At 41.1% G+C, this 12,043-nt stretch overlaps 1 protein-coding gene across 1 annotated transcript; it reads left to right on the forward strand.

Moving 5' to 3' along the window:
• The first annotated feature begins 561 nt into the window (after positions 1–561).
• mybl2b (v-myb avian myeloblastosis viral oncogene homolog-like 2b) lies at positions 562–11,010 on the forward strand. The gene is made up of 15 exons (XM_072666087.1): positions 562–667; positions 1,673–1,760; positions 2,034–2,105; positions 2,556–2,648; positions 3,490–3,710; positions 4,326–4,473; positions 4,599–4,649; positions 4,928–5,128; positions 5,568–5,840; positions 6,007–6,149; positions 6,236–6,335; positions 6,422–6,532; positions 7,317–7,433; positions 7,520–7,672; positions 10,227–11,010. The coding sequence occupies exons 1-15, from the start codon at positions 639–641 to the stop codon at positions 10,353–10,355; spliced, it is 1,929 nt and encodes a 642-aa protein (XP_072522188.1). The 5' UTR covers positions 562–638; the 3' UTR covers positions 10,356–11,010.
• The last annotated feature ends 1,033 nt before the right edge of the window (positions 11,011–12,043 follow it).

The following is a 12,043-nucleotide window of genomic DNA, read 5'->3' on the forward strand; positions in this document are numbered from 1 at the left end:
TTAACTCAGTCATTTTTTCTGAACTGAGGTATTTTCAGTATTTACTATTTCCTACTAACAAAACACAACTGAATAGTAAGTCACTAGATTTTTAGAATAAAATAACCAATAGAAAAGTATACAAGCAATATAACAAGTAAACAAATAATTTGGTAATAAAACTAAAAATGATCAGTAATAAAAACAGTAGAAAATGAATAGGAATAGTAAATATTAGTAAAATATATAAAGTATAATAGTAAAAATTCAGGTCAAACGAAATGGCAAAATTAACATTATGCACGATTGATTGCACACACAGCTATACACTTACATCGTGCAACAAAAACAAAAACAACAACAACAGATTTTTTCATGATATTTCTGTATATTTTTCCTTATTTTGACCTTATTTTTGCTCGAGCCTTGGTAGTGCGCAGGCGCGTGACGTCACTCCCGGGAAAGCCCTACGAAAAAAGCGCGCAGTTTTCAGATTTGCACAGCTGTGCAGTGGATAGGGTCGCTGTGAGGAGTTTTACACGCTTATTAAATTAAATCTATTTCGCTATGCGAGTGGCCGCGGTTTGACACTGTATGCACAGCATCGGAGGAAATAAGTAGCTCGGTTTTGCTCGGAGGTTCCGGATAAACGCGGCTTCATGGAAATGTCCTTTTCTAGGGCGCGCGGGTAAGTTAAGCATCCATACATTGTTTATGTAGCTACGGATGTCTGCAGGCGTCTGCTGAATTATGGTGCAAAATAAAAAATAAACAGTGACTAATCTGTAGTAGGACTGTAGAAATACGAGTTTGCATATTACTACAACAAGGGGACCCGCCTGTTGAGTACTATAGCAAGCTTAGCGCCCTCTGCTAGGAATGATCTAGCTAATGTTAATCTGTATTGACTAAATGTAAGTAAGTGTATACCACCTTCTTACGATCTGTGTAAGGCCGGTAGCGTTATATCTAGCTAAATCTGTGGGGTTTTTGCAGTTTGCCATTTGTTTACAACCTTATTTACTCGGGTAGCTGCATGGCTGTAGCCTGTAGCAAGCAGACAAGCTAGCAGGTTAGTGAGAAAGCAAACAAAAGAAAGTCTGACATTAGCAGATTTAGCAGTAGCTATATGATCTTAAGCAAGTATGACTACTTGCAGTTGCAGTAGATTTCATGAACAGTGACCTTAATGTTGTGTCGAGATAACACACAAGGATTATAATCGTGTTTTAAAAGTGTATGTACTTGTAGGTAAACAGCCACTATTCCAAATCAGCTGTTTTTCGTGTTTACCCTTAAGCTTTGAGGTTAAAGTTTAAAAAGAAAATGTACACATTTCTCTTTGTCCACTTGGGGTTGATCAGACATGGTTGATGTCTGATCGGAGTTTGCTTCTTAATTTTTGCCATGAAGCAGCGAAGCTAACATAAGCCAAATCCTTCACACGACAGACTCTCCCGTGGCTTGTCAGCAACATTACTAGCTAGCCAACTTTACTGGAGGAGTGTGTACATAGTCAGGACCGTGTGAACAAGCTGGATTTGCTTGCTAGTATTAAATTAGAAACACTAAAAGCTCCAAAGGTGTCAGTACAACTCAACACGTTGCTGCCAGCTGCTGATGACCACATGGTGGTGTTTGCCATCGTGTCCTCTGGCCTGTTAACAAGACTTTCCTGTTTGCTTGTTTGCAGGGAGGACCCGGATTGTCAGGACACTGATTCTGATGTAGCAGACCAGAAGGACTACGGGAAAGTAAAAGTGAAGTGGACACAGGAAGAGGTGAGTTTCCATGAATCCCCAGACGTTTGTAGTCTTCTTTTGCTGTAGTAAGAACCTCTCATTTTGTCAGGAGACCTGGAACTAGATGTTGGAGAAGATGCCTACAAGCTATTGTACATATATTGTCTATTGTAGTGTTTTCATTGTTTGCTTGTAGATGTAGATAAAAATGACCCAAAATTAAGCTTTCTGTCTCTGACCCTTTTCACATTTTTAACAGCGTTTGAGAAATCCACTCATGTAATGACAGATTGTTTTCGGTTTGTTTTCCAGGATGATAATCTACGAACACTGGTTCAGAGTTTGGGAACGGCAGACTGGAAATATATCGCCAGTTTTCTTCCAGTATGTCCTGTTTAATTTGTGTATGAAATTTGGTAGCATTTACTGAAGCTGGACCAAGCCTAAATAACTCAAACACCCTGCTGAAAAAAACAGTATGGCCGACTAAAGCTCTTGACCGGCATATGGATTTTTTTCATTGCCAAGCTGGATGACCATGCTGGTCATCAGCCTCACCAAGCTAGTCGACCAGCATGACCAAGCATAACCATAATCTAATGGAACATACAATGTGCTCTTGACCAGAACAGTGTGTGTTTTAGCCTGGATGACCGGCTTTTAAACCACCTTGACCATCTGAAAACCACCTGAACAAGCAAAAGCTGGTCTGGAGCTGGATTTTTCAGCAGGGCACTGACAGCACCTGCTTTCTTAAATGCACCCTGATCTAGAAGTATTTGTTGTTTTTTGCTTCAACTAGTGCTACATGCTAACAGACATATTGTTCTTTAGAATCGATCAGAACATCAGTGTGTGCACCGCTGGTACAAAGTACTGGATCCAGACCTTGTGAAAGGACCTTGGACTAAAGAGGAAGATGAAAAGGTAAGGATATAGAATCACAGTGTGGTTTTACAATTTTAAACAAAAGGGCCTAAAATATTTGCTTGCATCCTAAGGGCAGCATTTGTGATCCTTTATTTTTACTCCTGTATACATGTCTACATAGGTTTAGGTCAGTTGTCCGGTAAGTCTTATGTGAGTGCAGTGTGTCTAACAAAAACAATGCATTAACTGTGTCGGAATTAGACATCTCTACATAGTCCCTCCATTTGAACAGACTCAAATAGTTGGACAAGTGTTGAATTTGCGTTCGGCTGTTCTTTGGAACTGTCAATGTCATTCAAAGAGTGGGCAAAGCAAGTGAAGGAATAAGACTGGGGGGCACTGGGGAGAGAAGAAGGCACTTGTGAGTGTAGCTAGACAAGGAGGCCTGGAAGACAATGGAACTAACTAATGTAGATAATTACATTTTTTTCCCTTGGTAAATAAAAACCTGTTCATAACATCTAGTTAAAAACCCTCCCAAGGAGATGAATGTATCACTGACAAATTCTCAAGTCAATAGGCACCTTTTTGATCATAAATGCCTCAAGGTGTAAACCACTGGTAACTCTTAAGTGTCCAGTTCTGGAACATAGTTCTTTGAAAAGGAAAAAAAAATCAAGATTAGCTTACCCAGAAGTATGGAGTATGGAGAAGGAAAGGACAGGCTCAAGATCCAAAGCATGCAGTATCATCTGTTAAACATGGTGGAGGCAGTGTTTTGGGACTGCCAATGGAACTGGTGACTGGTGTTAATTCATGTGACTGCTAATAGACGTGTGCACTCGACTGTATATCGGTCAAGAAAAGTGGCTTACAGTTTTAATTTATTTGTGACTAGGTAATAGAGCTGGTGAATAAATATGGCAACAAGCAGTGGGCCATGGTAGCTAAGCACCTGAAGGGGCGCCTGGGGAAGCAATGCCGCGAGCGCTGGCATAACCACTTGAACCCGGATGTGAAAAAATCCTCCTGGACTGCAGAGGAGGACCTGATCATCTATAAGGCCCACTGCGTTCTGGGCAACCGCTGGGCAGAGATTGCCAAACTACTCCCTGGAAGGTGGGTCTCAGCAGTATTCACATAAATATTAAGCATGCAGTTCATCAACGACACTGTCCTTGATTAAACAAGCATTTTGTCTCATACCATTATTATATTATGTACAAAGTTGCAGTCTTAACATTATATTATACCAATTCATGACCACAAATGTCCAAACAGCATGCCTCAGTTCTCACACAGATGGTACTGCTCTGTTAAAAATGGATAAATATCTATTATCTAAAATGTGACTAATTTACACCACATGGGTCAAACCTGCATCATTCATCTAGATTTTTCCTGCAATTATGTTGTTTTGTGTAGATAACAGCGTGTTAATTAGGCAATCCAGGACATCAGAAACCACATAAACAAGTCTATATGAGATTAGTCAACACTTTTAGACTATTTTGAGGCCGCAAACTTTAAATGTCATGAAATGCCTTGGCTTGTTAAGTTAAGGCTTCAAACTGTATTTTCACTTTCATTGTTCCACACATGGGTTTATTTGCACCTGGTAAAGTTCATTTCAGTTCATACATTTAATGCTAAGAGATGAATTTCTTATGAGCAGAGTGTTACTCATGATGCTTCCTCCTAAACCGTGTCTCTCTTGCTTCTGTTTTCATATAGGACAGACAATGCAGTGAAAAATCACTGGAACTCAACAATCAAGCGCAAGGTTGAGATGGGTTATTATGTTGGCGTGGACACGACTCTGCATATAGTGCCCCAGCCTGAGCCAGAGGAGGTTGTAGTTCAGCACAGTGCAGATCCGCCGGTATGGTTCATGGACTGTGTAATAATCTTTAAATGTACCCCCTTGTTGTCGTCATGGTTCTTTCACTTAGTTTCTCTTTCTGTGTATCTACTGTTTATTGATATGTCTATGTATGTCCCTTGTAGGAGGGATTCCGTTACAAGGAAGCCACTGAGGGTCTTTCTGTAGGGACACAGGTAAAACATTACATCTTTTTGATTAAAAAAAACCAAAATATCTGTTTGGCATAAACTATCATACTCGACACACCTCAAAGAGAAGTGGTGTCTGAACTTTCATTATCTATTATATTAATATTAGTATTTCTCCTGGAGGCATGATGTAGCTAACAAGTAAATGTGAGCTTCTCTAAACCAATTAGCATTGCATTAAAATCATTGCTAATAAACTTTGATTAAGTTAGATGTAAGGGACGAACTGTGGAAATCTGATCCCACTGAACTTTAACTTCAAGGTTGATCCTGAACTGCCAAAGGCTGAAGCTGCTCCAGTCAGCTCTGCGACCCCTAAACGTCCCCGAGCTCCAGTGACCCCTAAAAGTGAACCGGACAGTGCGGGAAACTCAAGTGCTTCAGCCTGGGAGGCGGACGGCTCAGGCTTCCTCTCACCCTCAGCAGCACCGACTCTGAAGGAGGTTATGGAGCTGATGGATGGGGTGAGTTCACAACACATAAATGTCATGGGTGCGGACTTTGTGAGATTGAGCCTAGCTTTGGACTAAATTTCACTTGAATTCTGCATGGCATATATATTACACAGATATATGACCCCCATGACCCGCTAAATTATTTGGATTATCTGTTAATATTACCCTGTTTCACGGTCCACTGCATTTTTATCCCCAGCATGCACTATAACATAATGTGCTTATATTTTACTGTTGCAGTTAAATAAAAGATTCAGTTTGTGTAATATTGCAAATGTAAATTTTTTTAAGTCAAATAAAAGCATGCATTCTGTGCCCCCTGGCATTGTTAAGTCTTTTTTTATTATTATTTATTTATTTAAATTACCCTTTAAGTGGTTTGATAGTCCTTATCTAAGGTCTCGTATGATCCTTCCATGAAACAATCTCTGTCCCTCTCTCTCTGCAGGACCTGGAAGGTTGGTGTAATCTTGATTTTGACCTTTCACCGGATGAAAGCCAGAGTTCTGAGGTTTTGCAGTTTCGGCTTGAGGGCAGCGCTCTGCAGGAGCTCAGTAAAGGCAGTAAAGGGGAGCTCATCCCAATCTCCCCTGGTGGTGCCACGCCCCCCTCAATTCTGAGCCGCCGCACCCGCCGCCGCATTGCCTTGTCTCCAGACGCAAACAATTCCATGACCCCTAAAAGCACTCCTGTGAAAATCCTTCCCTTCTCTCCCTCACAGGTAATGATCCATTCATACTCAGCTAGTCTCTTTGCAGTGTTTTTATGTGGAGGTGTGATTACTAATGTCACCAGTATTGAAGTTGAGTCGAGCTGGGTGCCTCTGTATTACAAAAACATTATTTTGTAAACTCTTTATATACATTCTTGTTCTTTTTTCTCATCAGTTTTTAAACTTATGGACCAAACAAGACACACTGGACTTGGAGAATCCCTCTCTCACATCTACTCCTGTGTGTAGCCAAAAAGCCATCGTCACTACCCCGCTGCACCGCGACAAAACTCCCCTTACTCAGAAAGAAAACTCTGTGTATGTATCTCAGCCTGTACAAGTTTATCTAAATTAAACAGAATTCTTTCATATTAGAATCTAACCTAATAAGGTTTTCTTTTCAGATTCATCACGCCCAACCATAAGGCTGATCTAGATAGCACTCCCCGCACTCCAACCCCATTTAAAAATGCTCTGGAGAAGTACGGCACTATACGGCCTCTGGTAAGAAACTTTAAAATGGTTTAATTCTGAAGGTAAGTTCATGTTAAGGTCTGTATGTTGGTAAATATGCTTGTTCCTTTCTGTAGCCCCCAACACCTAACCTAGAGGAGGACTTAAAGGAGGTTCTGCGCAGCGAGGCGGGGATCGAGCTCATTGTAAAGGATGAGAGTCCACCCGAGCGGAGACCAAAGCAAGTGGTGAGTGGGAAAACGGGACCTGCATTTCATGGTTCTGGCTTTAGAACTCTTCAGTATTACACATTAGTGTGTGCTAATAAATTCAATCAATGATTTTAGGCAGTAGTTGATTAACTAAAAATGTAACTTTCCATTTTGCCAGGACATGTTGCCTGCTTTAGTTTTGCGCTCTGGACTTGCGGGTATAAAAGTAATGGAAGCTTTTGCCCCACCTATTAGCCAGCTTACTTGCATCAGCTCAAATAAACATTCTTATGTGTTTTTTGATAATTGTGTATATAAACCCCCCCCGTTTTGGTGCACACAATTGCAAAGGGAAGACATTACCTAAATTGGGTAAATATAAGCATGCAAGAGACCCAGAAACCTTAACCTGTAAGTCGTCGGATTTGCATTATATCATGGGAACTCCTCTGTTACACCTCTAGTTACCACAATACCATGCAAATGAGCTTAAAGTTTCCGCGAGGCAAGCACCTGAAATATACAGGGATTAAGTCCGTGAATTAACACGTCATGATATAAATAATGCACTCTGTGTATCCAATATTGCAGTAAAATAAACATTGCATTTATGTTGCTATTGTACACATTGCGATAACTATGCTGATATGATATATTGTGCAGCCCTATTACGATATAAACTTGCACATAACTGCAACCCAGTCCCAACCTGTCCCTCAGTTAAGTTTAGATAGGTTGTTGACAAGGGGTGGCTGTTAATGTTTGAATAGCTTTTGGTTGTTTGTGCGAATGACACAAGGTGCTTGTTCTTGTTCATCAGCATCGGCCTCCAATGAAGAAAGTTCGCAAATCACTGGCCCTGGATGTGGTGGACTGTAATGACACTGGTCCTGCTCGACGGCAGCACCCTAATCTCACTGTCAAACCCTGCAGAAAGGTATGAAAGTGGGTGGCATTCAGAGATTTGGCTGTAGTCTTTCACCATGGAGAGAGTATAAGACAGACTTGGTTTTTGTCTGCCAGGTGGATCGGTCACTGTCACGATGTCTCAACACCTCTATGACTGTGAAAAAAGAAGAGAATGTCTTGGACCAGGGTTTCATCCTTGGCCCTAACGAAAGTGGAATTATCACCAAACGAGCACAGCCCATCTCCAGTGTGATTCCACCTGCCCCTGTAAGTAAAGTTCAATCAAATTATATCTTATATATATTATAAGTAAATCAAAATCAAATTATATCACATTTATAGTCACCATACATTAACACAGATGTAAAGATGAGTGAAAGACTTGCCGCATTGTCTGGTGCGTAGTCCCTGGTGCATAATCTAATTTGTAATATTCTATTACTAATACTTATATACACTGCTCAAAAAAATAAAGGGAACACTTAAACAACACAATATAACTCCAAGCAAATCAAACTTCTGTGAAATCAAACTGTCCACTTAGGAAGCAACACTGATTGACAATCAATTTCACATGCTGTTGTGCAAATGGAATAGACAACAGGTGGAAATTATTGGCAATTAGCAAGACACACTCAATAGAGGAGTGGTTCTGCAGGTGGGGACCACAGACCACTTCTCAGTACCTATGCTTTCTGGCTCATGTTTTGATTACTTTTGAATGTTGGTGGTGCTTTCACACTCTTGGTAGCATGAGACGGACTCTACAACCCACACAAGTGGCTTAGATAGTGCAGCTCATCCAGAATGGCACATCAGTGCGTGCTGTGGCAAGAAGGTTTGCTGTGTCTGTCAGCGTAGACAGGCCAGTACACCAGGAGATGTGGAGGAGGCCGTAGGAGGGCAACAACCCAGCAGCAGGACCGCTACCTTCACCTTTGTGCAAGGAGGAACAGGAGGAGCACTGCCAGAGCCCTGCAAAATGACCTCCAGCAGGCCACAAATGTGCATGTGTCTGCACAAACGGTTAGAAAACGTCTCCACGAGGATGGTATGAGGGCCCAACGTCCACAGATGGGGTTGTGCTCACAGCCCAACACCGTGCAGGGCGCTTGGCATTTGCCAGAGAACACCAGGATTGGCAAATTTGTCACTGGTGCCCTGTGCTCTTCACAGATGAAAGCAGGTTCACACTGAGCACATGTGACAGACGCGACAGAGTCTGGAGACGCCGTGGAGAGCGATCTGCTGCCTGCAACATCCTTCAGTATGACCGGTTTGGCAGTAGGTCAGTAATGGTGTGGGGTGGCATTTCTTTGGAGGGCCGCGCAGCCCTCCATGTGCTCGCCAGAGGTAGCCTGACTGCCATTAGGTACCGAGATGAGATCCTCAGACCCCTTCTGAGACCATATGCTGGTGCGGTTGGCCCTGGGTTCCTCCTAATGCAGGGAAATGCTAGACCTCATGTGGCTGGAGTGTGTCAGCAGTTCCTGCAAGATGAAGGCATTGAAGCTATGGACTGGCCCGCCCGTTCCCCAGACCTGAATCCGATTGAGCACATCTGGGACATCATGTCTCGCTCCATCCACCAACATCACGTTGCACCACAGACTGTCCAGGAGTTGATGGATGCTTTAGTCCAGGTCTGGGAGGAGATCCTTCAGGACACCATCCGCCACCTCATCAGGAGCATGCCCAGGCGTTGTAGGGAGGTCATACAGGCACGTGGAGGCCACACACAATACTGAGCCTTATTTTGACTTGTTTTAAGGACATTACATAAAGGTTGGATCAGCCTGTAGTGTGTTTTTCCACTTTAATTTTGTGTGTGACTCCAAATCCAGGCCTCCATTGGTTAATAAATTTGATTTCCATTAATGATTGTTGTGTGATTTTGTTGTCAGCACATTCAACTTTGTACAGAACAAAGTATTCAATGAGAATATTTCATTCATTCAGATCTAGGATGTGTTATTTGACTGTTCCCTTTATTTTTTGAGCAGTGTACTTTTTACATTAACATGGGATAAGATGTGAGTTCAAGTGTAGTGTGAGTGGGGAGAACTCTTGGTGGGTGCAGTGTGACTGAGCTGTTGGTCATAGCTCAAGTAAGTAAGCACAGGGTTGGCTTGGGGGGGTAGAAGCTGTCTATGAACCGTCTGGTTCTGGTCTTCATGCTTCAGTAATTAAAGCTGGTCAGCAATGAACCATTCTTAGACACACTTCTACACACACTGTAAATTTCTCTGTGCTGAGCTAGCTTGACACTATAAGCGGCCTCAAAGGTCGTTTTGCTGGCCTACATAGAGAGGCCATAAAAGACCCCAACCATAGAATTGCCCTTGCTTTCATTCCACACAGTCCATAATGTATTTATTTATTTTTAATTCAATGTTGAGCTGATTTACATATCTGTATCTTCTGCCTACCACAGTTTTGGCCAGCCTGTTTAATTTGTAGATTTCAGGATTTTTCAGTTCTGATACAGTCAGGGCAGCCAGTCAGAACCAAATTCATGTCTTATGTTGATCTTAAGTGTTATAGAAGAAGTCTATGGGGAAAAAAATATTTTTATAGTGTACAGCTGCACAAATATTGCCAGTTGGGATGTCCCGACCATTCTTTCACATCAGTGGTCAACAAACATTTCAGTCCAGAGTGTATAAAATCTATACACACTAATGGGGGGGCTGTAAAGTAGCTTAATTAGAGTAGTAGTGGTGTTTGGGTATCATTAGACATGTGTATTTATGTATTTATTTACCTCCTATGCTTTTTTGCTAGTGCTAATCTACATTTTTGCTTTGGGCTTTCCCTCTAGATGACCCCAGCATGGGAAACCGTTGCATGTGGACGGACGAAGGATCAGCTGATCATGACTGAGAAAGCCAGGCGTTATCTTCGCTCCCTGAAGAGCAGCACACACAGCCGAGCGCTTATCCTCTCCTGAGGCTGCACTGAACCTGATGCTTGTCCTTCATAAATGTCTGTTCATAAAATGTGTGGAGTCTTATGTTGCAAACTAAGATGTAAAAAAAAAAAAAAGCAATGTTTTGTTAATAATGTGTGATGGAAAAGATGTTTGTGAAAACAGTGTTGTAGATAACACAGATTGTCTGGTTCTTAAGATCATCAGTTATGGCAAATTAGTGATGGTGCTATCAGTCATTTGTCTCAGGTTGTGGTTCCATGACTTCATGTACCACAGTGTGTGCGCCACAGAATACATTCAAAATACATTCTGTTTGAGTCAATGTATTTGTAATTTATTGAGCTTCTTAAATGCTTTAAAAAAATATGCATCTATTCGTTTAACTTGGCACCACATTCAATTCAGGACAATTCAGGGTGCTTTCACATCTTGGTAACATTTTTATAATGGTAATATAGAAACAGCAGATAATAAGTCACATGCAAACAGTAGGTAGACATCTGTCTCTGCTACATTTCTAACTCTGGTAATTGTGATGTCCAGAATTTTGTAATCCTATATTTTTATACATGGTGCTTAACTCTGCTGTTTAGCAGTGTGGTTCAGCCAAGCTATACCTTGATTGTCTAAGTAGTTGGACTGCTGATTGCTGTATGTAATGTTGAAAGTACTTTAAATAAAATCCACCTCTGTCAGTTAAACTCCTGAATTTGGGTCTAGTGTCAATCTTAAAACAAACATAATTATTAATGCTAAACAACTTTAGGGGCCTATTAGTCTTGAATAATATATATAAACCACTTGATTTCCTCTTCAAAGTGTTGTTATTCATGTCTGCACATCTATGCTGAAATTGGAATCCTGTAGCTCACATTTTGCAGCCTAATTTCACCTAATTTAGATGTAAACAAAGTTATTCAGTAGTTTGGTGTGAAATTGTGCACTGTAGAAAAGTTCACTGAATATCTGTATAGTGGTAATAGAAGCCAGGGGGCATGATGTCTACAGGGTCCTTTAAAATAGCCTGTTTATTTGCTATTTGTATATAAGGTCATATGTAATGTTGAGTCACTTGGTGTTGGCCAATATATTTATAACAATTTCAGGAAGAACTTGTTTTAAACAGAAGGGCCATGTTGCAAAGGATCAAACAAGGACTCGGACCTAAGCCATGTTGCCACCACTGCAAATGCAATCCTATCAGCTTCACCTGGGAACTGGGAAATGTCTTATAGTGTATAATGGCTCTGATTGGACAGAATCCGGAACCTCTGTATAGAGAATGGCCAATGAGAAATAGACACAATGCCCCAAAAACGCCTCCCGCCCTTTTAATAAAAGCTTGCAAGATTTGCTCTTAGGACACAATGCATTATTTGCTTGTATAAATAACAATTGGAAAACGTTTCATTACATTTCCAGCACCTATTTTTAATTTCGTCTTATTATCGATATATGCATTTTTCTCCTATTCTGTTCCTATGCAGCGGTGGGGCGTACCATTCTGTGACTATGGGGGGTAGCACTTTTATCCTTATTTAAACGAAGGCTAGTATGTCGTAAGTTCAATTAAATTAAATTCAATACGTGTTACTTATTGAATTTATATAAATATTTCCTTTAACATAATTTGATTATCATCGCAGTTGGATCTTTAAATGTGTTTCGTTTGAGACCGTGAAGCGAATGCTCTCCCCGTAACCTGC

Source organism: Salminus brasiliensis, chromosome 21, assembly GCF_030463535.1.
Source record: "Salminus brasiliensis chromosome 21, fSalBra1.hap2, whole genome shotgun sequence".
In the NCBI taxonomy this organism is placed as follows: domain Eukaryota; kingdom Metazoa; phylum Chordata; class Actinopteri; order Characiformes; family Bryconidae; genus Salminus; species Salminus brasiliensis.

Excerpts from the sequence above, each read along its gene's own strand:
- mybl2b (XM_072666087.1), top strand. The coding sequence starts at position 639 with ATGGAAATGTCCTTTTCTAGGGCGCGCGG. Across the intron at positions 5,841-6,006 it reads TTCCCTTCTCTCCCTCACAG|TTTTTAAACTTATGGACCAA; the intron begins GTAATGATCCAT and ends TTTTCTCATCAG. Across the intron at positions 6,150-6,235 it reads ACTCAGAAAGAAAACTCTGT|ATTCATCACGCCCAACCATA; the intron begins GTATGTATCTCA and ends TTTTCTTTTCAG.